General features: G+C 37.1%; 1 protein-coding gene across 1 annotated transcript in view; it reads left to right on the top strand.

The window, feature by feature from the left end:
• Positions 1–640: 640 nt before the first annotated feature.
• Positions 641–27,984, top strand: part of LOC110443365 (protein Wnt-16-like) — a 55,897-nt gene continuing 28,553 nt past the window's right edge. The window contains exons 1-3 of the mRNA XM_021487546.1: positions 641–912; positions 2,949–3,184; positions 24,719–25,002. Of these exons, the coding sequence (XP_021343221.1) occupies positions 821–912; positions 2,949–3,184; positions 24,719–25,002 (612 nt within the window). The 5' untranslated portion in view covers positions 641–820. The remainder of the gene's footprint in view (positions 913–2,948; positions 3,185–24,718; positions 25,003–27,984) is intronic.

Raw genomic sequence — 27,984 nt, 5'->3', positions numbered from 1 at the left:
TTCCGCGTCTTCTGAGTGACCTTTGTGACAATTCGACACCGCGGGTTGCTTTAAACAATCCAATGTTTTCCTAATCAATTTAAAATGTTTGATCAATTCTCTCTCATATTTGTTCACGACCCCCCAACCAAAAATGACACCCTCAGCGTGTAAGACATCTTACGGAGGGCGATTGTTACCGTTCCGTATGCATTGTCACACCGATCGCGTATATTTAAACACTATGAGTAAACATAACATTCCTATACGAGTTCTCTTTTCCATTCATACATAATAATAAGATCATTAACTTTTGTACACGTGCTTTAGACTGTTAACTATTCTTGCAAACTTTTATACCTACTGCCCTGTTCTTGTCAAATTGATATTATTGACAAAACACTGATGATTAAATATGTCTAGCTCGACCTACAGGTGATAAGTTCCTCGAGCGAGTAGCTAGCGCTAAGGAACGAAAACAAAAAACGTACGGTAGTTGTAGTAGTACGCTATATACATACATCAGACAGTTAAAACGTAACGATTTGACAGCGCTCACTGCAGAGATACGTATCAATATAACGTTTAAAGTCACATGCGGTTTTTCTGTTAACCAATCAAATCCCTCCTTACAATCGTACCTGTTTCCACCGAAGCCAATAGCGTATCGAGACCGCCGATGTGAAGGAGTGAATGAGTTTCCACTGGGTTATCATATAGATTGTGTTGAAATGTGACGGGTCCCCACCACGAGATTTTAACTGGCCCAAATGTGTCTGTTTTCATCGTGTACGGAATACATTCGATCGCTATGGTGGACCTACCTGTACTTTAAGTGAAAATGAGGATTCGGTGGAGTTTCCAAGGTTGGATAACGTCAGTTGGAGTACTTGTACTAACATGGACTCCCTCGCTTTCTCTCGACAGCTGGATGTAAGTCATTATAAGGGGCAGCTTTATCAAAATCACACATATTTTAATTCTTATTTATATAATTAATTTAATGTACATTATAGAACATATTTAACCCTAGTTTTAATATTAACGTGCGAGCAGCGACATTATGTTGCATTTTCTAAATAGTTTTTCCCTCACAGTAAAATTATCAGATCTATTACATATCCCTTATCTCTCAGCTTCAAAAGTATCACCGGAATGATCTTAATTTACCGTGTGTGGAAAACATTCAAGAAGTATATGTACATTGGTGTTAAGCGTTTGCTATCGGGAGAAAAAAAACATGATACAATTGCGCATTTTTTGGCGTTGCGCCACCATCGACAACTTTTCTTTTGGTGCACAAATATTGTCGGACAGACGTGTGTTTAAATGTTAATCTTTTAATGTGGCGCTTGCCTATTATCAGAGCGAGGAAGATAGCCGTTAAATTTTACCACACAGAACCAGCCTTATAACGTATACACTCCAACTATATATAACATTTCAGGAATGTTTTGTGAAAATACCATCAAAACTATGTTACTGAAATCATTCCAGCCACTAGTAGTTTTTCTGGTGATTAAATGATGAAAAAAATACATTTTCTTTTTAATCCTTTTTTTATGTTAGGTAATATTTGGCTAATTCTTTATAGGTATATATAGGTTTTATTTTATTCTTTATATGAACAGAATAAAAATAACATAGTTTAATAGTTTTAGATAATCGTATATTTTCACACAAAAATTCCAGGTTTAATCAAATTCCGTCTCGTCGCCCTTCCGTCATTTTATCTAGAAAATACACATATTTTTTCATTGTTTTAGGTTTTCTATGACAAACGCTTCGGCTAGCCTTCCCATTACAAAGTACTTGTTCGTTCCGTGTGCTGTTAATTAATTAACTTAGACATGAAAGGACAGAGAAAATAAGACGAAGCCTCCCCATTCTTTGTTCTCCTGGAAGATTTCATATTTAATAATTTAGAATAATAAGTAATTCGGCATGCAGTCGCTAGTCGGAACCTTCATACTTACACGTGTGGTCTCGCTAAAAGCACGTGCACCCTTTCGGTATGGTGTCATTATAATAACCATACCTGTGACTGTTCAATTTTCCGATCGACAATTGAGTTGTCAAATATAAGATGACAACATTATTGAGTGACATAATTAGAAATAAATGAAATATCGAAATATTCAATTAATGAAATAATGATATTGTTTTGGGGCTATAGGCCAGTATGTTTGCCTTCCGTACAAACACTGAATGATGTTTTTAAAATGATAGTAATTCAGTTTGTATGTTTATATCGGATGTTCTCTAAGATAAGAAATCGGTTTCAAGAGATAGACAATCAGTATTTATTTACATAACGATGTGATATACAATCTGAATATATTTACATATGATTAGTGATACTATTATACGATAACACTAACGGTAATATCACTGCCCGATCTACCACTTGACACATTTCAAGACTCCACCTTATCACCCTGAATTATCATGATAATATCTGTTCTATTATATCTATTTTCTGGCCAAGATAAGACTAACTGCACTTAGTGCATACGCCCAGCTAATAGCCTGATTTATGTTTTACTAGATTCATATATATAGTCTGCTATTTCAAAATTGATTTTGTACATGTATAAATTAATTTGATTGTTTAAGTTATAGATAAGTATCGATCATGAAAGTGTAAATAATTTAGGAACATTAAAAGATATTTTTTCAAAATATATTGTTTTGACATTCGAAATTAAACGTGAATAAATGAGTAATAATAAAAACAACAATGTAACATTTCTCAGAATTTCTAAATAAACAAAGAACACGTTTCAGATCCTTTTAAAATGCAAACCGGTTTTATTTATTTATATTCACACACACACACAACACACACACACGACAAGTTTAAATATTTTGATTTATTCTTAAAATAACAAACTGCTGACATTCAATTTGTTGTGTCTCGGACCTGTGGATGTTGTGACGTAATAATGTTGCTGTTTGTTCCCCCACAGGCACTTGGGTGTGGCGTCACTGGCCGCTGTCCCCCAGGACCGCGGCACGTGTAGTTCCGTCCCGGGGCTCGTGGATTTACAACAACAGGAATGTCTTAGAAACCCGGAATCTATTCTGTGTGTGAGTCGGGGCGCCAAGGCGGCCATTACCGAGTGCCAGAAGCAATTTAAGTTCGAACGTTGGAATTGTACCACGTCCCAAAACTACAGTGTATTTGGACCAGTTCTTAAGAAAGGTAGGTGCTCTATTTGGTTGTGTAATGCTCTACTTTTGTAAATATTGTTTATGTAATGTCTTCTCCCCGATGTGTTGTAAAACACAAGGAATAAGGAATCTGATTATTTTTTTATCTTGACTTCAATTAATATTATTATAAAACTGTCGAGAAAAAACATCAGGTATAAAACGAAACTTAGTAAAACAAGTGGAAACAATTATACGCTAGAAAGGAGAAAAAAACATTTTGTATTTTTCAAATAAGTTATTTTTGTTGCATTTGTTGAAGTTGGCGTTTTTATTTCACGTATTTCCACTTCCCAGTAAAACGTCAAGTATCTGGAAGGTTGGCTTTATACAGTAAGACATCAATTGGATTGAATTTTATAATAAAAATAACCGAGTGTCCCTTACATAATTATTTGACAAAAGACTATTTTAAATGCGTGTATTACTGCAGGGAAATTCCCCGGGCAATTTTCGAACATAGAATGTTGTATTAGCTACAAAAAGCTCCCCTTTTCTCTAAAAAATATGAACTGGTCGCCATTTTTAAATTATTCATGTCTGGCTATAAACCCATTTCTCATTAATTCTCTTTCTCGTTGATCTTTTCTCAAGCAGGATGGAGAATGATGTAATTTGGCTTTGTTTTTGTATCGTGTGCACCTGTAACGTTTCACTTTCACCAATAAAGATACCACTGTCTTTGATGCCAGAGAAAATCTTTTGGCCATTAACATAATCTAGAAAAGTTATTTTTAATAAGAAAATTATAAAAATTGAAATAAACCAAGGGAGATGTGAATTGCTAAGATTGTAGCGAGTACGGGTGTACGCCATAGGGTGATGACTGTATAATGTTTTCATCCATTTAGGCTCATTTTTGCCCAAAATTTGAAACACATTTGCACAACTATCGTACTAAATGAACATTTGTAAAAAATAAACGGCTTAACTACAACAAGTTCTCCTTCTATCAGACCGTCACAAGGAGGTTTAAGACTTTTTCATTTAGGTATTTTAAATACAAATAACAGGAAATATACTTATAGAACATCACACAAACCGCGGTTAATAGTTTTCGTAGTTTTTAATTATTTTAAAGAAATTTGAATATTATTACTAGGTCTAATGCCAAATGTGTTCAGACCACAAACCAAGGGACGATAGATTTATGACTTACATACTATTATTTCCCTATAAAAGTACATGTTCATGTAATAGCGGCGGTCTTAATTAAGCCGACACGGTGTTGAAATGGAGGGCAATGTGGCTATAAATACGCGAGATTGTATATTGCAGAAGCTATATCTCTCCTATGTCGTTTTGTTGGTACCCTGTACCCGGCCCAGCGCGCGCGCTATAATGTTATGACCAAGTCGTATATGTCTTGTAGTGGGGGTCCGTTTGTATTCAATGAAACCAGCAGGTCTGATTTATATTACCTGTCTACCTTTGAGGAAACTGACAAGGACATGTGTACTTCTTTTATGTTCAAATGCAGAAATGTATTTTTCAAAACAAGACAGACATGAAATATATTCAGATCACAGCGTAAGACTGCCCTCGTTTCGTCATAGTGTATTAAGTTGCTATCTGACGGAGCTTTGAGAAGTCGGTACTCGGCGATCACGGTGTAAGGTTGTTTGAGCAATTTGTTGGCGACTATAGATTAGATAGGCTCGTGTTTAAAGGTTTTCCGTACGATACAGTGAACACATATAGCTGGGACTCTAAGCGCTTCTCATTCACAACTTCGCACCTTGAGACCGGTCCTTTTACTCTTGTCTGTTAAGTGAAGAGAATGTTATTTAGGGGTATATATACGCTTTTAAAAGATCACCATATTAAATAAATATCATTGTATCTAAAACTCAGGCATCAAGCCCTGTCGTAAGATAGGTGCGGTAGCAAACGGCGCGAGCTCGCGCGGTAAACACGTCGTTTTGAGGCACTTGGGCACACTCTATATGACTCAATCGAACCCGCCAGCCACCTGTGATGTATAAACACTACATATATTTGCCACAGAGAAGGACGACGGTAGTCATATGTTCTGCTCTGTCAGTCATCCATGGCCATTGTGCAGGTTTATCGAGAAAAAAACAAATTTTCATAATGAGCGTTTAGTTACATTTGTCGCGTCACGGGACGTTAAACGCTTATATGAGTCTTACACGGGACGGTACGCCGGAGATAAGAGTTTTCAACACTTTGAGTGTAGCTCATTATAATGATTAATGAATAATACACATTTTGACAAATTACGGCTGCTACGCATGTCACTATCAATAAACCGTTCAGAAATTCGGGGTTTTCACCCATGAATATTTCATGAAATCCAGGTTAAAGACACTAGAATAATAAGTGACAATTTCAGTTAATTGTGGGAAACGACCACGAAACTGCAGTGATCGAAGTAATGACACGTGACAACAACTACTTCCGGTCTAGCGCACTCGGAATTTTGCGTTTGTTGAGTTGCTATGGAGGCACGAGTCGTGTGGAAGACATGCAGTCTTTGATGATTTTCCAATGTTCACTCTGCAGCTCACGAGTAATAACAGTTAATAGACACTCGGTTTAATTGAAATTCAGCTGACATCATGTCTGTAGGACGGGCTGGCTGCCTCCCGAACCAACTTCATTACAACAGATTGAAATACTTGTGGCACATTTAGTGACACTGTCAGACGCCATGTTGAGAGTTCAACCAGCCTCCTGTCCGATAAATATCCGCTAATGTATGATCTGAAGTCTATTCAGTCACCACGCGAAGGGCTAGTTAATGACATTTTAAATCGAACATTTACGGTAGATCTCAATACGGTGAGTGTTCGGGACAGAGAAACACTGGCGAACGGAATACTCCAGTCCCGTCGACGGACGTTTGATTTGAATAGAAATGCATTTTTATTGACCCAGACACACCTTATCATTACGACTATTTTAACGCAGAGGGGGTATGAAATGCTGCTAACACGATACAGCATTCTCCTTCCCCTGATTTTCCCTTCGTTATATTGCCAATCTTATTTAAAACGCAATAATTCAGCTAGACGGATGATGGAAATATAACGATGATTTAAGTATTTTTTAATCACTTTTAGTACTGCTTCCCTTCCGAAGACATCACATTCTGTAAATAAGGTTTTCACTCGTTGCTCGTGCAAGAATCTTTCAACCCTTTCAACATCAGAATGTAGTGTTCACCCCTGCCGAGTCCCACGTGCGTTTGACGATATGTGTTAAAACCTGTCAAGGTCTATGAAGCATGGATGGTACAGCCTATGTCTGCAGTCGTCCCGTATGTCCCCAACCTAACCAGTGAATCTATACCTGTTTACGTACACGCAATTACACGTTCTTTACGTGTTTTTGCTGTGCCAATTATCAAAGCGAGGCTAACCAATGTGATGCAATCTTTCAGCACATTTGGGATGAAAGAAGCGTATGGTGCACTGCTCGCTTGTTTCCAGCACTAACACAGGAATTACACGATCTTTGTTGGCGAGTGTACTCTAGGCAAGGGCTACACGACAGCTGAGTGCGACATCTAGTCTGGGCAGTGAACCAGCAAATCTGATGGAGGACTTTCTTACAAACTCGATAGGGATTGTTTGAAATAAAAATATATCAGACCGCAACTGTTACATCATTTATACGATTTAATATAATACGATAGTAAAATAACGTTACAACAGATGCTACACACAATATAGTATAGTTTGTTTCAGATATCATACTTTATGCTGGTTCATGCTGCTCTTCGTTTGGTTTTGCATTGGGATGTTCAAGATGTTATGTGTTACTAAAGTAATGATAAAATATCCCATATTTATTCAGGTTGATGTTGCTCTCCTTGGATTTTGGTGCTGCTAATTAATGTTCTCCCTTTGATTTTGGTTTATTTTGAAACATGTTCTTTTTTGAGTATATATGACTTTGGTTGCCGTATGTCATAATAGAGACAATAAAATATCAGCATCGTGATTTGATCTGCTTCTTTTTCAAAACTTCCTGATTTAGAAGTTATGTTAAAGAACATGTATGGTGACGGCCGACTTCCTGTTTATCAGGGGATGTCTCGACGAAGTAAATATCGACTTCCTGTTTGTCAAGGGATGTCTCGGTGTAGAAAATAATGACTTCATGCTGATCAGTGGATGTCTCGATATAGAAATATAATAATAATTTGATAAAAGTTCGTTGATGTACACGACCTGGAATACCAGCTTTTAATACACGAAATCCTAACAAATTTGTAATATGTCTATTTTACATTAATATGTTCTGTCAAAATTAGGGCAGTGTAATTTCAAAATCGAAACATTAATCGCAAAAGTAAAGCCGATGTGTTGCAAAATAATATGAGAAAACATTTTTGTTTTTGTGCTTTTTAAATGATTTGGAGTTTTTGTTATATTCTTAAAAACTGATGTAAAATGACATTTATTGTAACCAATATTTAGCATTTTGACAATTTATTTAATTTTGTTGTTTGGAGTGCCTTTATAATTTGTTATAACTTGTTCCCGATCCGCTTGTTTCAGTTTTGCAATTCATTTTGTTTAATTAAAGTCAATGGCGAGGGCGAATTTTATCTTGATGGATATAAGCTTCTTCTCATAGATACAATTACATTACGTAGCCGGATGTGACACTCTCATATACTTAACCTTTTCGTGGAGGTCAAGCTTTGTGACGTAAGGATGTATGACCTGATTAGATTATAATCGTGTCATACAGGTGAGTTTTGTTTTATTTCCGGTCAATCATGATATCGTGTTCAAAAGAGTTTGTTGATGATAACGGAGTCAGAAGAGGCTTCTGTCTGCAACGCTTGTATTATCATTGATAATCATTGATAATACAAGATCTCGATGTTCCTTTTAACATTTTGCACTTGATAGTAATCTGTGATATCAGTTCTTAATACCAGGCATGCTTGATGCTGTCATACAGGTATTCTACCTTTACAATTAGACAAAACAAAGACTTGATATTCTACCCGGATATCATCTAGACTTATTATTGGAGCAAGCGTAGTTCGTGTATCCTCTGACTGTATTACCAGTCCAATGCCAATAACCCAATACCCCTTTGGTCTGAATATTTTACCAGAAAGGATATTGTTTGCCATACGGGTTTTATATAGTCTTACAATCTGGTCAGACAAAGTATGTTTCATACGGAGTTTTGATAGTTCAACTTACAATAGCCAAGGAACGAGATTGTATGTAAGCATGTATAATTCGGGTATACTTTTGCCTTACCATCAGGGTAAATACCAGATTATGTGCCATTCGGGTTTACTCTGGTCTTACCATCTCTTAGACCGGATACAAGACAGCAGTGTCTCCAGAGTACCCTCTGACATATTCGTTACCTCTGTAGGTCATGCCTAAGTTTAACAATCGTCCCTTAACTTATGAATGTTAAGCCTGTGCAGTTTCACTGGAAAGCATTTCTGAAATTGATAGAAGATACCCAATTAAGTTTTTGCTCATTAAATTTAGAAATGTTTTCCTTAATTGATGTTTTGGAATGTCCTTAAATTACAGAACGTTCATTCTGAAACTGGGGCCAACATGGGACGGATATATATTGGATATGCTTAGGTTATATAAAAAGTTAAATGACGCAGGATGTGTTTTTCATTCAACACCCCTACCCGTGTGTGGCAGTCAGCGTTACCTTGAGAATCTGTCAGTTTTATAGAGCTATTTTAATGGTGTGTCCCCGGAGAAGGAGAAAAAGACATTTTTGTCAAGTTAAGTGACTTTTTTATGATATCAATATAGATGTTGCATTTAATCAAGGCAGGAAGATTCCCTTCAAAATAACACGGGTTTTATTGGCCTTTTTATAGACGTTAACACTTCGTTAATGTCTCCACAGAATGTAGGTCATTTTTCTGGGTTGCCTTTATTACTTTTTAAGTTGGCATATCAAGATATCAAATAAAACACATCTGAATGCAGCATTATGATGCCTAAGGGAAAGTTTCGGTATCAAACCCAGCGAGATGATACGGACAGGGAAATCGGACTCGGAGGGACCCCACATTAGTCGCCTCATATCACTATACAGTTGGAATTAACAGGTCAATTATTTTCCTCTGAACATTACGACCCACATAAGTCGCCTCATACCACTATACAATGGGAATTAGCAGGTCAATTCTTTGCCTCTGAACGTGCAGGTGATGGTCGAACTACTAGAATAATCCTAGAGCATTAAGGCTGTCTGTTGTACCTTTTGATAAAAGATGTGGGCTGTCTGCAATCGATTACACGTCTTTATGAGGCAATTAATTCGGGATCCCTGCAAAATATTTCGTGATCTCCGGTGTTCAGAAACCAAAACTGAGCTCTTGCGCCAATTCTACATCTATCTTTTGTAAATACTTTTCTGACTCTTTTTATAGAATGCTTCTAATTCTGTTTGATTGGTGACACACTTCCGGTTTACCGGTTTTCTTTCCTGTGACTGAAGATGACATTATTGTGTTGATGGGATGATAAAACTGTTTCAAGTCGATATACAATATAAACATTCAGGCTCCAGTGTCTGTGTATTAAACAGAATTAAAATTCAAAACAGAAGTACCGTTTACATAAGGCTTCTTTATACAGTAGATAGCTTCTTTTGGCTACATATTACACATACAACATCAAAGTCAGCCTTTGTGCTTAACGGTTACATTGTACTGATATGTGATGGTGAGTGATGACAAAGATAAGACCACCTATTTTCTACCCTCCTGCTTAACCTTCATTGTCATTGGTTAGTTTGAACGAATCTTATAAACGTGACCAATACAATTTCGCTAACAAAACATTTGAATACTTTAATTGGATTTTGATGAAGCACATCATTAATGAATCGCAATGATGAGTTAAAATTGAAATCAATTACTCGACGGCGTAGAATTACTCGCGACACGCCATCTTTCCATTTCGTGGTCTAGCGCGCTGTCTGCAGGAAACTGTGTGTTGTTTCTCAGTGGGACAACTGGAGCAACAAATGCAGGCGTTCACATTCATATTTCCAATGTCAACCGACCAACCTGGTCTGGAAAGCGTGAGTTTTAAATCAAATTACCAGTGAACCAAAAGCAGTGGGCAAAAATCTTTGAAGAGAAGCAATATGAAAATAACTTTGTGTCGCTTCATTAACGTTGACTATAACTTACAGTAAACCCTAACGACGATAGCAGATCCTCTGCATATTGGTGAAAGCGGGAATGAGTCGGCTACACCACAGCCAGAGCGCCATTTCTCCACAGTGGCACTGTTATATTGCAAGGTGCATTCAGTGTTCGACTGGTGTGAACGTCGTTCTTCTGTCTCGATATGCACGTTTAACACAAGTGTAATGATTTACGAATTATTAAAAACTCGCCCAAAAGGACAGGACAATGCTATTCGGCTTATCCGTCCGCGTTTGTAAAGCAGATCCATTTTTATTGAATCTAACCATTAAAAATAATATTCTGTATCCATTGTAAAACTGCAAAGAAATTTTAAAGGAGCGACTTCAAATGTGTTTATAAGCAAAATGACGAAATTGAGCATAAATTCTTATCTTGAAATGAAATGGTTAAAGACGAACTCGTTCCGAACGTCATATTAATGTAAACAATGTTTGTCTATCTAAGTACATCTTATGCCATGTTTTCCCAAAATAACGTGAAGGTAACCCGTAAAGTTACATATAGCAGGCTTGGTCTGATGCAGCAATGTCGAGAAAAGCAGATAGCGAAACGCTTATATACCAAGTACCATATTCAATATCGATATTATTACTATCACAGATATATAATATATATCTGGATGTGTTAAATTGTAAGTGTAGCCTCTATCGAATGATTGTAATCTGTGACGCGTAGACACAGGATCGACATCACTTTCACTAAATTGGAATTATAAGCCTGAAAAAAGTCTAAATCCCACAGCTCTTTTAAATTATATTTATGACTCAAACGTAATTACAAAACATGCATGTATTTATTTTGGGACGGCGATACACAAACGAACGTGGCACAAACGCTACGTGACAAAAACCTGTTCAATTTAATAGCAGGGCTTGAAGTTGTTTTTTCATTAATGAAGGTTTTGCGCATGACTTAGGGTTAAAGCTATATTGATAACTACTGCAGTGAGAACGAGGTTTTCTCTTTTATTGATTTATCGTAATAGTCTATGTTAAAACGTTAATTATAATTGCTTCAGATATAATATAAATGTTACCAGATAGTGCCAGCAATGTCCGATTATGTTTGTTACCGCTCTAAGGAAAAGGTTTCCTTCAGAAGTCCATAAATAAATAATTACCGGATAAGATCGAAAACAGCTCCCACAATCCTGGCAACACACACACTGTCGTAGTATGCGTGCACTTTTGCACAGTGTGAAAAGTGTAAGATGTTAAAAATCGGAGTAAGATTTGGCACCAAGTCCGAAGTGTCTATTGCAAGTCGTTCACCTGGGTTGATGGGCATGATTTGGGGGGATTTAACACCTGTATACAACTGTTTGGGTGGTGTATGTAGTGGTATTGGTATCGGATTTGATAGCAGAAACATATGACCTTAGTTTGTGGGTATTTGTGGGTAACTCTGCGAAGAACATAAATCGAAACCCAGTGTGCATAGCTTGGACAAGTTGGGGCAACTAATTAAAAATAACTGACGCATTTGTGAAGGGTCCGATCAGAATATTTTTAGATTCAATTTGAAACAAAAACAACTTTACGAGAAATTTATAAATATTTGTTTTTATTTGATAGAACGAGATCGACGGTTCTGTTTGACTAGTTGTTTCGGAAATGCTTTCAGATGACGCCTTTATATTTGTCGACATGCAATTCTATGGAATTCGGTAATATCTTATGAAATAAACATTCCTTATTGTTCAAATTCGATATGGAGACTCTATAATTGCCCCGGGTCATTTAATCCTGGATTTTATTCTGTCCTTGAACACAATAAAACAACAATACAGCGTACACTTAATGTTGAAACACTGTCCAATTGATTATTCACAGATAATGGCGAGTATCTATGACCTTAAGCAACTCCGCGAACCAGACAACCTAATTATGACCGGAAACTACTCAAATCTCGTCTAACATCTCGTCTTATCGTCATATTTGAATATCACACTAGATTATCCAATGAATCGGTTCAGAGGTGACTTAAGTCCTTAAGGGTCGTATTGATAGTTTCCCCTTGAGACTGAACACTAAGGGTCAATAAGGGGAGATAGGTACACAAAGCAAACAAGTCAGAAGATAAAATTCTAAACAAGGCTTGAATAGGTAAATCATGTAACGTACCGTCAACAGTTCCGACCTTCCTATAGCAAGCGTTCAGTTTTATCGTTACCTTGCCAAAGGCCTCTCGCGTTGCCGTGCATTTATACCTTATAAATAACCTGTATTAGAAAATTTCAACAATAACCTTGTGTGAGTTAACGTGTTTGTAACAGTAAATCTTTGCCTCAATGACAGAAGTTTATCCATGGACAATTTCTGCGCAGGAACGAGCATTCTTACGAAGATAGACTCTTTAATTTACTGGCCGATTCTAATGCTTGGTATTGGAGCAGCACTCTAGTTGACGGAAACGAGGCCGTATCGGGGATACGGAACATAAAGGATTACAATAATAAAAACGGAAAGGGCAAAGGAATTCCGCTTATCATTATTGTGTTTATAGAACACTGTTTGCCTCGCCTACGTCAGGAGTAGACCTAGCGTTGGTCTGGTTCATACATTCAGAAAAAGAAATTAAAATCAACCTGAAAACGTGTAATCATTTTTTTAAAATTAAATGAGAAACGGAATTTCATTTAATAAAAACAAACAGTTTATATATATATATGTGTGTATGAATTACAAAATCTTCATTTTAGTGTCCCATGAACACAAACAGGTCAAACAGGGTCTAACAATTAAACACATGAGCTAAAGAGTTCAATTCTTTAAGTCAGTGGGGACTAATAGGGGTAGAAAAGGGGTAGAAAGGGTAGAAAAGGGGCAGTTATGTTTGAAGGATCCGAGCCTTAGGGCATTGTTTGGAGTATCACTAAAGGTTTTAAAGGTATAGATCAACATCCAACAAAATGACGCCGATAAGATTTTTGTATAAAATTAAAGAACATTGTCCGTCTGATAAGACTTCCTACACAATATAAGTGTCCTAAGTTTCACATTCTTGTGCATCAGTTTGTTATAACGCCTCACCTATCCATAGCCCGGATATGTGTAAAACGAAAGACTGACTCGGAATGAAATCCTAGAATAATCTATTATCGTAAAATCGACTTGTTAAGAGTTGATGAACATAATTAAATATTTAAAAATTTCCATTGATGGACAAATCGGATTAATAATAACTTAAAATTTCAGTTTAGTTTTGTTTGCAGTTCTACGTGGTATTAATACAACGATTTGTAAGGAAAATCTAATGTAAATATATAGAAAGAGCAGAAAAAATGATTTTTCCATTGGTAGACAACAGATCACGAGTTCGGTCGAATTACCCCTAACAGGAAACACCACATAACGAAGTCCCCTGTTGTAACATTTGTTCTCCGCAATCATGTGTAGCAGGATACGGCAGATCTGTGTTCTCCGCACTAATGTGTAGCAGGATACGACAGATCTGTGTTCTCCGCAATCATCTGTAGCAGGATACGGCAGATCTGTGTTCTCCGCAATCATGTGTGGCAGGATACGACAGATCTGTGTTCTCCACAATCATGTGTAGCAGGATACGGCAGATCTGTGGTCTCCGCAATCATGTGTAGCAGGATACGACAGATCTGTGTTCTCCGCAATCATCTGTAGCAGGATACGGCAGATCTGTGTTCTCCGCACTAATGTGTAGCAGGATACGACAGATCTGTGTTCTCCGCATTCATGTGTAGCAGGATACGGCAGATCTGTGTTCTCCACAATCATGTGTAGCAGGATACGACATATCTGTGTACTCCGCAATCATGTGTAGCAGGATACGGCAGATCCGTGTTCTCCGCAATTATGTGTAGCAGGATACGACAGATCTGTGTTCTCCGCACTCATGTGTAGCAGGATACGACAGATCTGTGTTCTCCGCAATCATCTGTAGCAGGATACGGCAGATCTGTGTTCTCCGCAATCATGTGTGGCAGGATACGACAGATCTGTGTTCTCCACAATCATGTGTAGCAGGATACGGCAGATCTGTGGTCTCCGCAATCATGTGTAGCAGGATACGACAGATATGTGTTCTCCGCAATTATGTGTAGCAGGATACGTCAGTTCTGTGTTCTCCGCAATCATGTGTAGCAGGATACGGCAGATCTGTTTTCTCCGCAATCATGTGTAGCAGGATACGGCAGATATGTGTTCTCCGCAATCATGTGTAGCAGGATACGTCAGATCTGTGTTCTCCGCACTCATGTGTAGCAGGATACGACAGATCTGTGTTCTCCGCAATCACGTGTAGCAGGATACGGCAGGTCTGTGTTCTCCGCACTCATGTGTAGCAGGATACGGCAGATCTGTGTTCTCCACAATCATGTGTAGCAGGATACGACATATCTGTGTACTCCGCAATCATGTGTAGCAGGATACGGCAGATCTGTGTTCTCCGCAATCATGTGTGGCAGGATACGACAGATCTGTGTTCTCCACAATCATGTGTAGCAGGATACGGCAGATCTGTGGTCTCCGCAATCATGTGTAGCAGGATACGACAGATATGTGTTCTCCGCAATTATGTGTAGCAGGATACGACAGATCTGTGTTCTCCGCAATCACGTGTAGCAGGATACGGCAGGTCTGTGTTCTCCGCAATTATGTGTAGCAGGATACGACAGATCTGTACACATTCATCGAACGTGTGGGGCTAGTTTAACTTAAGTAATAAGTATATACTGTAATTTTCCAGTTAGCAACACACGTATATATTAAATATTCAGACCAATGGTAATTTTTAAATATTTTGTCGAATATAAATGAACTAATTATCGAACAATCAGAAATTGCTTGTAAGATGATTTAATTGACACTCCCGCGTCAAGTAGCATATTGATTTCGATAAAATATTCTGTGATAATATTGGGGTCTGCACTTTTCGATCGGACCCAATTATGTAGCGTTACGGTATATGTAACATCAATACTCACTATACATAACGGTCGTGTTATAACGGGTTTATTAACTCCGGGTCGTTCACTGTAAAAAACATCAAAGACAATAATATAATGCTTTAGTTGATATTTCATATAGTGAAAACATAGTTTGCATAAAATGTTAATTAGACAAAAAATTGAGTGAACTGATAAGATTATTAATCATGTCAGGAATTTAGATTTCATTAGCCTGCTACATTATCCTAATAGCACAGTAATATATATATTTAGAATAACTTCAATTTCAGGATTTTTAAAAGTGAAAATTATAACATACTGTAATAGCTTTGAATTCGAGCAATTTCATTTTGGCGGTGTTGTAAAATTATTTCGTTTAACGTTGTGTTGAATTTGAAATTCAGGCGTTGTATATAATGCTGTTTTTAAGCAGTACATTTCACAACTTGTCCCCTTTAGGGGGTTCTTTTTTCTGTGTTAATCGGATAATTTCACAGTTCTGGGACTATGCTTAGCTTTTGCAATTATGTATTTGTAGTTAATTCACATATTGTTAATATTTTTGTTTACTTCATGTTTCATTAAACTTCAACGCAACCACATATTGCACGAATGCAATAACCTTCTTTCTGCGTTATCTATGTTTCAATTTTGAAATGCCTAGTTGCATCAAAATCTATGAGAATTTAAATAACATTACATTGTCCCATACGCTCCCCAGTTCTTTAAAAACCTCGACACGGAATTTTCAATCAAAAAGCGTTGGATGGTATGCACTAGTGAGCCTTGGCTAAATCATACGTGGCTTAAAAATCAATTAACTTGATTTAAACATATTTTTTTTTAATACAGCAATGAAATTTTGCACAAAGTTTTGACAAGATTATTTTAGCACCCTTCCAAACATTAAAACACATATTGTGAAAGAGATAATACACGTGTATGTAACTATCTAAAGGAAATAAGGATGAAAGGTTTGCAAAACACAGAATATATTTCAATTAATTACCTTGCGTAAAAGACGTATACATTGCTGTACAATGTGTTGCGTTTAAAAATATTGTTTTTGTCAATATTTGTTTCATACAGTTTGTGGTTTTTTCTTGTGGGAAGCGAACATTTATGCGTTCGAAAAACCTTGATGTTGACAGATACAACTGTCAGTTCGCATTCCCTGTGTTCTTAACTGTCACATTCGTTTAAACCCAACAAGTGGAAAGATTAACATAAACACACCATTCAGGAATCTTGTGACCACTTTAGACTAGTCAAGGGATACTCAACAGTTCGAAAGCATGATAAATAATTTAGAGGTTAAATTACGACAATGTCTTTGTTATTTTTCGTTTAAGTTACAAAATGAAAAATTGCTATATCAGCGAATAACATCTCACGTTTCAATATTATTCATCTTTCTGTTTTATTTCCATGCTTCGTATGGTTTTAAATTGGCAAATACACACGACCGTTACATAAGACATCCGGATAAACCTCTCCGTTGACTTTCCGATCTATGTTTATTACTTGGATACCATAGAATCAAGTTCACACATTTGTGACATCTCATGGATCACAGTCCCGCAGAAAATAGCTTGTGACGTCACCTTATCCGTGATCTCAATTGACCCTTGTGAGCGATGATAGGCTCGAGTTGCGTTATTTTGTATTTTGCCGTCTCAGAATTCATTCAATGACTGTTTACGGGTAGTAATAAGCGGGCGAGACTGTCTTAGACAGATTTGATCCATTAAACTGGGAATTTCGCCTCCTTCTCACCAAATACATTATACAACTTTACACGGTCATGTTACGGGTACCGACTGTTTCAACAAGCTCTCCTATTTGTTTAGAGCCGATAGCTGTTGGACAGACCAAAGATCAGTCTGGGGATTTTAACGTATTTTATAGTCTAAGGAGGCATTATAAAGCGATGAGTACACGATAGACAAGTTGGTTAACTCGCCACTATAAAATCATAGGTATCTTTAGACAATAAAGTGGTATGTGCTGTGTGGACAAGTCAATTGTCGGATTGTCAGATCGACCTTTTCCGATTTCAAAAAAATACTAAATGCACACGACAGCAATCTTGGCGATAATAGAATGCACTATACCTATGTATAATTAATACTGTAGACCTAGAAATGTCCATACACATGTAGAAGGAACTGTAGACCTAGAAATGTCCATACACATGTAGAAGGAAATCGTACAACTCGGTCCCAATGTAGATTTCCCCAAGTAACCCTGTATAATCCGGACACCTGTATAAACCAGACCATCAGCTAGGTCCCACTGTATATTTTCCCAAGTAACCCAGTATAATCTGGACACCTGTATAAACCAGACCATCAGCTAGGTCCCACTGTATACATTTCTATGTAACCCTGTACAGTCGTAGACACCTGTACAACCGTTATGGCCACACTGTACATTTCTATGTAACCCTGTATAGTCGTAGACACCTTCAAACCAGTCACACATAAGTACAGTTGTTAAGTTTTAATTCTAAGACTTTTGGATTTCTCGTTAAATGTTTAACTGTTTAGTGCAGTTTATTCACTGTCTCTGTCAACTTTCCGTCGGTGATTACATACCGATTTCACGCAAACTAACTCTATAATAAAAATAATGAAAGTGATTATCAATTACTACGACACGGCGGTGCGTGTTATAAATAGTCGTGTAATAATTTCAACAGATCACCCCATGGTAAGTTTTGCACTTATTTTCTTTTATTTGCATAAAAAGTGAATTTTAAAATAAAACGTATGGTACGCCATTTACTCCGAGGTTAGTTGGTCATGCTGCATGTACATTATACGCCATCTAGGCTTGTCATGGCGGATCAATCATATCTCAGGACTAATTTCAAACGACAAGATAAAATTACTCCCGAGCATTGTAAGACATGCATAATGAATTCCACGTGTTGGAGTTTTGCGCGCGAGCAGTGCTCGCTGACTGGCAGGTCTGGGGTAATACTCGTAGAACGATGTCGGGCAACGAATGCAAACACCGTCCCGGCAAAACAATCAACAAACGTTTTAAGTTCAAAGTACCCGATAAACCTGTGTCTGGGTTGTTTTGGTAAATAGAATTCCGGGATTAGTGTAATCCGGACCTCATCAAAGAGAGGATGGCTGACGGAGATATGTTATCGGCTACATTCTCCGCGAGGAGTTATTTATAACCTTCAGGAACATAGGCTCTTGTGAAGTGGAAAGCTATATTTGCATACAGCGTATTGTTATTTCATGTTCCATTATTCCACTTTCAGCACAATACTATGCGTAATTTTTTGAATGAAAATCTGCTGTTTGATAAGTGCACAATTTAGTCACGCATTTGTGCCGTTCTTTGATGACAACTTTTTGGTGAGTGTGATATCCAGAAGATTTTTTTTCTCTGGGTTGGCAATTGCCTGTGATCATGAAGTGCCCTATTAAAACCTATCCGTTTCACTGTGATATCATGAGTATCTATGGCATAGAGGCACCTCATTCGAGATATTATTAAACTCTGGGTTGGACGATGCTTCTATCTAATTGCTGCAAGTCATTTTAAAATCTTCACGCGAATAACTTGTATGCTTTGAAACAGAATTTTGTATTGTCAGTTTTCCCCCCATAAATCTGCTTCAGCAATTACGGGAAAAACACTGTTAATTTGTAACATGTTAGTTAAGGGGGTATGCTTGAATCAAGTTGTCCTTCTCTACATTGCTACAATATTGTCCAGTCTCCTCTCAATTAAGTACTGACCCGAGTTCAGTGTATTTCTCCTTACAAAACCTGTACATATCTGACATCCGTGACGTGTCTGCTGCTATTATGAATGTTATGGTCCTTGATTTATTTGGCACAACAAAACCTGATTTTACGTCAATCACTACAATATTATTTGGAGCCATTCAGTATCCATTCAATATCTTGATAAACCGGAAAGATAAGTAGATGTGTACAGTGAAAGTTTTCAAATTGATGTATGAAATACATTGATTTCTTATTTTTTTACAGAGTTACTGCTCCTTTTCTACAACTTTGTCCTTCAATTTCTTTCCTTTTCCGTTAAAGCACTACCGCCTGTTATTGTGTCATGTATATCAGAAATATTAATCCAGTGATTTTATACAGAGTTGTTGCCCTTTTTATCCGCATTTATTTCTTTTAGCTACATGGAGGGCACCTTTATGAAAATAAGCGATTACTTTGATTATCATTTAAATTACAACTTACGTCCTTAAATGACCTTAGATGTTAATAGGACGTCAAACAATATTAAACCAAACTTACAGTTCTATTTGAGCTTTTGAACATATTTTATTACTGCATATCAAGATTATTAGAATCAAAATGAAATAAAGTTTCTGATCATTTCTATGACGTAAAATCCCTAATCCAATGATTGTAAATGACGCTGTTTGGTCGGTATCTATATTTTCCATTCTCTAAAATGATGGTTGGTTATGGATGAAGGCGATATCAAAGTGACAATTTATAGGTCATTAAGGTGAACGTGGTAATGGGATTTTGTCGTGATGTCAAACAAGATTCTATCACATAATGAGTCTGTATCTATCTGATTTACAAAGTGGAGCTCATGCACGGGGTACGGTGATGGTATTCCTACGTGCTTTATAAACACACGTATTGTACCTAGAACCTTCCTGTACGTGGGACCTTCGTAGGGACACCATAGGGGGCTTAGGTATTCATGAGCATGCGCCCCCACAAGTGTATTGTCTCCCGGTGTCTTCAAGGAGTGAAAATTAAGTCTGACCCCAATTTCTCCAGAAATAACAATAGCCGACGCCTGGTCGCAAAATTTTGTTTATACCACTGAAATTTGGTAGTCTTACATTCATAAAAAAAAATTGCGATGGATGTTTCGTTTAAAATTCATAATTATATCAAAAATATGCGTTTCAAACATTTTTCGTATAGAATGTAAAACATTGAAAAAGTACTGGCTTACACGTTACACGGAAACCATTAGAAAGACTAACAGTTTTGAAGTGATTCAAAGCTTTTCAGTCATCAGTGATGTTAAATTGTGTCAAGTGGTTTGCTATTGTCAGGTATCCATCTTTGCCAACTCTACATACACCCGTAGACTTTTTACTGCCCCTTGCAGTATTGTTCTTGGTATACAAGCACGGACATCTGAATCGTAACATATATTAACATTATCCCCTCATGTCTCTACTAGGCGAGTATAGACTCACAGGAGCCGGTATTGAGTCCAATTTTCTTTTACCTGTATATCTTAAAGGAAGAGGACAATTGATTCAAGCACATGCAGTCATGTTTCCCTTTCGAATACTGACCAATTAAATTCATATCAGTAGGTCACGTCTCGATGACCTTTCAGTCAATTAACATCGACCAATCAAATTGTTGCTTTCTGAGACATCGATTTGCACGAATCGATTCAAGCAAGATGGCGACTTATCCTTTTGCAAAAAAGAAAACCTGGACAAAGTTATATCATTAATACTTAAAAGTATTGCCGTGAATTATGATATGCTTTTAATTAAGTTGTATAATGACAGAAATGACAATGAAGGAAACTAACACAGATGTGTGTCCACTTGCGTTTCTGCCATACACACACATAGCCAGTTTTTGCACGTGTTTTACACGTGTTTGTGCACAAAAGATCGTTATGTTCCTCCAGGTCTCCATATAAACGTACACAGCCGGGAGAACGACATCACATCTTGACGACCTAGAGGGCTGTGTAGGGAAACTTTTAGAGTTGTCAATGGCGGATAAATGTCACAAATGGCAATTGCATCTGAGCGGAAGTATGTTCTGTCGGGGCACGGAATGGATGGATACACAGTAACCGACATCATAGCCCAACGCTCTGCACAAACGTGCGTTCTCGTTTGGTGAAAACACAGATAAAACGACTTGAAATGTCAGAACAGTGGGTACACAAAAGTCTGCTAATGTCAGTGACTCTTTGAACAAAGCATTATCTTGTCATTCAATAGTTCCAATTGTCTAAGCAAGCATAACTAACGACTTCACAGTGACGGTAATATTAGCCAAAACATGTTTTTTGCTGATCTTATCTGTTTAAAAGGATTGCTTTTTCTGATATGTAGGACAAAGTTTTTCTCTCTCTCGCTAAATGCCTATAACTGTTATTTATATATTTTTTAATTTTTGAACTTCATTCAGTTACGATTTTTTTTATAGTTTCCTCTTGTCCTTTATGGGGTTCGTTGATAAGTGTTCTTTTATGCTTTTTTAAAAAGTATTGGGGGTGAGGACGTAGTATGGAAGACAACAATATACCTATACATATAAAACAGCCAAATTCGTTTGGGGTTTTAAAGGTCGGCCGTGTAATATCATATTTAAGAAATCTTAAGAAAGATCCAAAGGCTTTGAAGGTATTGAAACGCTTGTGAAGCGGTTCTAAACGGCGCGCTCATCAGCGTGTTCGTCTGACGAGAACAGCCACCAGAGCAACTGTTCCGACTTATATATTGATGTTTGATGTGTGTGACATGGGTTTGTCTAATAATTTATTTAGGCATAAATCATCAGATATATTCTCTATAAGCATTTCTATAGACGACTATGAAAGTTAAGGTCTAAGGTCGTGTTTTGTACTGGGCCGGTCGTGCCCTTTTTGCCAATAATGGACCCAGCTGAAAACCTCCCTATAAACATAACATGACCAAGCCTATTAGTCCACGCTGTGAAATGCAATTAAATCCAAAGGCATGTGAAAAATTTTGAACGGTCATAAAGTAGATTGATTGATCAGTTTTTATGTTTCTATTGCCTTTTTGACCTGTTGTCGACACTCGAGAGTATGAAATAAGAAACAGATTTTATGTACTTGACAACAAACCATTGCTAAAGCTCGGAACGTTCAAGTCATAAAAATGGTACAAATAGCATAACCAATATTCCCCGGGGAGCCTAGTTAAGTCGTCCCCGACTCTGATTCATTGCCGGCGTGAAATGGTGTATTGCTTCTCTAGCCGGGTCATGCTAATGAAGAGCGGCTCACAAACCTTCACGCTTCACCTGTGATATTGGGCAAACGAACGACCGCACTTCACATTTAAAACTTACTCCGATACAACGCATACACACGGGCCTCCAATACTTCTTTATTGTCTTGGCAGAAGAATTGTTGTTTTCATTTTTTGGTCTATTTTCCTCCAAAGGGTTTTCGATGTGTGGTGTCCTTTTTCAGATTGTATTTGTATCTTCATTAAGAAATCCTTTGAGTGCCATGCCAACTCTCCTCAAGCTTTTGTATCGGTAAATATGAGGCATCGATGCTTCCTAAATGTTTATGATTGTACGATGAAGTCACGCTGTTTCGAATACAAGTGTGGCTGTCTCATCATATTTAAGCAAGTTCAAATTTGACATAAGTCAATGGTCTTGGACGTGCTTGAGATTTAAAACATGTATACAGACAATGTTAATGATAAATATAGCAAATTGGAAAACAGTTATTTCGTAAAATGTAATAACGATAATATCTTAATTGTCAATAACTGTTTACGAACGTGTGAGAAAACACCAGTGTCGAATTTCTCACCGTCCTTGTTAGCTTAACGGCTATTAAAAACAAACTCATGCAATAATTATAGAAAAAAATAATCCAAATACAAACAAACTAAATTAAAATTATTTATGTAAACAATGCAATTTGCAAATATAGAAATATAATACAGAATTTGTTTCTTATTGTTATATCAAAATATCTGATAAAAGTGTTTTATTTCGTAACACTTTGAGCAGACTATACTTGTATCGGGCCCCGGATCGTCTTGCAGTGACAGGTGTTCAATAAGTACATATGACAGATCTATAGCGATGTCACAGTAGATAGCGACACACACGTTACCCATCAACACGTCACCACAACACGTGCAGCCATTAAGTGTCCTTTCCTGTCAAACTAAATGCCGACCTGCCTTGGGTGTTCTTGCAGGTGTTCCGGGTTCTTTCTAAACCGAAAGTATACCTGGGAAACACTCTATAATGGGTATAGCACAGAACATTGATATAACAATTACAATGTGTGAAATATCATATCATCGAGTATGTATTACAATATTTTGACTTTGCTAATAATAAGATTTGCTTATAATCAATTTTAAAACATTTTTTCACAAGCAAAATATCAACATTTCCTTTTAAATATAAGAAAATGACAAAAATCAATTATATCGATTTTAGTCTTTGTAAAATTACTTCCAGCATTTTTAGATTTGTACAGCTTGGTAGACTGGAACAATATGGAGACAGACTCGATAACTGAGTACAGTATGTCTGTCCTTCATTATGGCCATCAATGTGCTTACATGTATTTTTCGCAAAGCTGTATTTCTTGATTGACATATTTAAAGAAAAAACGAACAAATTGTGTTAGACGGTTTTTTTAACCGAGTTAAAAAACATACAGTTTTTAGTTTCAGCTTACATGAGTTAATTAAAGAAGTAACAAAAAGTAGAATTTTTAAAGTGTAAGAAAACAATCGAGCAGGGACACGATAATTTATTACAGGCTTCACATGATGTAAAGAGCGTCCGAAGGGAGGTGGACAGGGACATTATACCTAGTGATCTTCTTAAACCCTAAAACGATTAATAATATACCCTTCATATCAATATAGGTTCAAACAAACATTCTGGGACTATTTCTCACGTGTCTGTGACCGAACTCTGTGCTGCTCCATTGAGTTCGACAATGTCCATGAAATTGCGTGTTTCTTTATATCGGAACCCGTTGTGCGGTCCTCGACGTTTGTTTAATTATGAAGATGAAATTGATCGATTACACAGCAACACGTGTCCGATTTGACGCGTGATGTAACAAAACGTTGATACATATCATACCTAATCATACAGACGTGATGCACTCGGCGATAATTAAAAGTGATGCACTTGGACATAATTTGTCTGGCAAACTAATCACAAAATAGTCGTATTTTAATCAACTTTGATATCAGCGGTACAGATGTCGGGATGACCTAGATAAGAATTCAAATTTAAACTAATTGACGTGCTAATGGATTGAGAAAAAACGCCATTCAGGGATCAGTTCAGCTGTGAAAGTTGTTTTAATCCATTTGCACATTTACCTCTTAAAAATCAGGCTAACACAAATTGTACTGTTGAATACCACAGGTACTAAGAACAAGTAGTAGCCTTGCTCAAGTCAGAGATTTTAAAGTTATATATGTATAGGGGATGTATCAATCGATTCAAAACCTGTGGTAAAAACAACTGAATTATTAAGTCAATGTGTTTATAATTGCTATTGTTTAGATGTTAACTGTATTTTTGATATCATCGCTCTATGATACCATCATGCATATTAATTATTTTCATATAAAGAATTTTATCATCTCTGAATTTCAGGTACGAGAGAGACCGCATTTATTTACGCCATTTTGAGTGCTGGAGTTGTGCACGCGGTGACGACGGCGTGTAGTCTTGGTAACTTGACTGACTGCTCGTGCGATACGTCACGTTACGGCGAGCACACGGTGGAGGGGTGGAAGTGGGGAGGATGTAGTGACAATATCCATTACGGTGTGTCCTTTAGCAAACGTTTCGTCGACGCCCCGGAGACACTGATGCATCAAAGTTCACAGAATCTCCGCAATAAAATGAATCTACACAACAACGAAGTAGGACGTCAGGTAAGGCGCCATCTTGAATCTCTCCCCTACAATGGAACCTCCTCATTCCGGACAACTCTGTCATGTGTGAAAGATAAAATCGTTAGTCCGGACATTAGGTATCTGTGTACGATTTAACCCCATTTGTGGTTTCTGTGAATAGCGGAACCTCTCTAGCGCGGATAATTTGATTTCATTTGAATCTCCCTAGTCTAGACATTCTTGTTTTTGTGGTCAGTTAAACCTTGTTACACCGGCCACTCTACGATTTCTGTCTAAAGTATTACTTGGTCAGTCCGGACACTTTAGTTTTTGTGTTCAGTGCAACCTTTTTAGTCCAGACATTTTAGTTTCTGTGCACGTTAGAACCTTTGTTAGTTCGGACACATTAATTTCTATGTACAGTAGAATCTCGTTATTCCAAACACGTTAGTTCTGTTTTCAGTAGAACCTTGTTAGTCTGCTCACACTAGTTTGTGTGTACAGTGGAACCTCATTGGTTTAGACACTTTATCGTTTCTGTTGTAATATAACCTCCTTAGTCCGAACAGTTTAGCTCTGTGTACAGCAGATCGTTGTTATTTCGGACACTTTTGTTCCTGTTTCCGGTAAAATCTCGTTAGTCTCGGGTTTGGCCTCTCGCAGATTACCAATTTCGGATTATAAGGAGATGCCATCACACATTTATAACCACCATCAATGTGGGTGGTATTTGTGTAGTCTAGTCTCTACAATAAAGTTCTAAGTGTTTAACCGTATATATCTATTTATAGCATTCCATTGGTAAAACAATGCCTCGGTGGCAGGCATCACATCGTAAATCCAATTGAACTTAACAATTATAAAAAAAGAAACAAGCAAAAACCTTTCGGAAATATGGGTCAAATATAAAAAATGGAGCCAAATTTACGGAGTAGTCAAGGTCAGCATTACGTACTCTAAACGACCAGCTTATCAAGCATCAAAGTTAGAATGAAAAAATTGACCCGATTCCAAACAAAAAGGCACTGACGTAAGTGCTGGGTAATTGAACCCGTTGACCCGGAAACAATTTTTAATGTGTTGCTGAATCGGAGCTGGGTGTAGAAAAAAATACTACATCAAACAGTGGCCCCTACCGGCTTATTATGTCACTACGACCGATAATCTCACAAGGTCAAATAGACTTTTTGTAATATTTTACTTTAAAAATACCGTAAAAATGGTAATATATAATAATAATAAGCTGATTTTTTTTGGTTAAAGAATAGAACAATGGTTCAATTATTTGTTGGCAGTTAAGCACCATTGTCACTAAACATGTCTATGTATAATAAAAGTACATTCATAAAATAAAGTATTGGCTACATTGAATATGTAGCTTTGAAGAGCAGACTACTATATGAACCCAAATACGGTAATACATTTATTTTTAGTTTTAAGACAAATTGTCAATGTAATTCATACTTCTGATTGTCTTTGATGAACCAACTTGAAGCCATAATATTCTCGTTGTCTTTTGGTTCAGATTTCGTGTTTTAATTGATGTTTTCCGCTCAAAAGAAATTCAATATTTTAAAACGATGAAAACGCAGTTTTAAGGATTTGACAGGAAGTATGGTAAACGAATATACGGCTTTAGACCGAGTATAAACTAGCTCTAACAACCGCACTTAGTATTTGATATGAAGGCTAAGCAAAACAGTATACAAGTTTCATATCAGTCTCAAAACTACGGTAGGTATTTGGAAATTATGTAAAACACATTTATTTTGTAGATGCTTCTTACGTTAACAGTCTAGAACAATGATATAGTTTTTTTTTCTCTTACAAATCGAAATATCAAATACATTGAATGAATATATTTCTTCGTGAAAAATAGCGACAAGGTATGATAACAGAAAAAGACATATTCGTGAGATTGGCCTCAGTCATGTTTCAGTGAGATAAGAGGTGATGATCTATAAGAAGGCAGGAGAGCTATATCGTCCACACCGCTATTAAGATAGTCGTATGAAATGATACATGAACACGTTAGTTGTAATGCCGTACGGGATGACAAATACCATTAACTACTTCAACAAAGGCCGCCAAATATCGCCCCACATTATTGTTAATTTCGATCTAGAATGTGAAACACATAAAACGAGTTATCGGCCTTTGATGGTCGGCAGGTTCGCGGTTGTGATTAAACGACGTTGGTTAACGTCCGCCATTAATTCTCGTCTGCTTAAGCGACTACAGATGACATGGCGAGCATTTGTCACGTCGGGCCCGAACCAAGTACGCCGGCTAATGCTAACCAAGTGCACCCCATATTGCAACACTTCAACAGTATCGGAAGAAATTATCTTTACTTCATTAAGCTCATTAAACTTACTTTATGTACTGCTGTGGTAAACAAGTTCGTACAATTTTTTTGTGAGTTTCTAATCATCCAATCTGGATTAGTGTGGACTGTGACGTCGGAATAACATATTTGTTAGACGTCATGATATTTGAAATCAGTATTAAGTCACTGGATTTAAACTGATTTTCTGTGGTGTTGTTGTCTGAAGACAGTGACTTTCGCTCCTTTAACCGAGAATATAGCAGGTTTGTGCCGGGACGCGGCGTTCGTCCGTCGTCCTTATAACCAGTCCGTTTAAAGCTACTCCGTTAAAATAGCTGAGCGGATTTTAACTGAACGTGGCATGAAGCGTGCCTGAATCATGGACCCAATTTAATATAAATAAGGTGTTGGACCCCAGAGAAAGCAGCGGGTAGAGGTAGAAGATTTTAGATGAAATTGTCAACCCGGGTATTTCCCTACAGAGACAACTAATGGACCGACTCTCTTTAAAGGAAAACTAAAAGCGTATATTGTACATTCATGATAGATCATTTTTAAATAATTTGTGAACGGTAAATATTCTTGTTATTAAAACAGGTACGCTAACTCGAATGCTCGCGGAAACACATACTTCTTACCTGCATATAACATAAAGAACAGTCTAGAAATTTATATCAGAAAAACTCATGTCT

Source organism: Mizuhopecten yessoensis, unplaced genomic scaffold (assembly GCF_002113885.1).
Source record: "Mizuhopecten yessoensis strain PY_sf001 unplaced genomic scaffold, ASM211388v2 scaffold716341, whole genome shotgun sequence".
Classification (NCBI taxonomy): Eukaryota; Metazoa; Mollusca; class Bivalvia; order Pectinida; family Pectinidae; genus Mizuhopecten; species Mizuhopecten yessoensis.
Note: the sequence above shows the minus strand (reverse complement) of the source record. Positions and strands in the feature narration are given on the sequence as shown.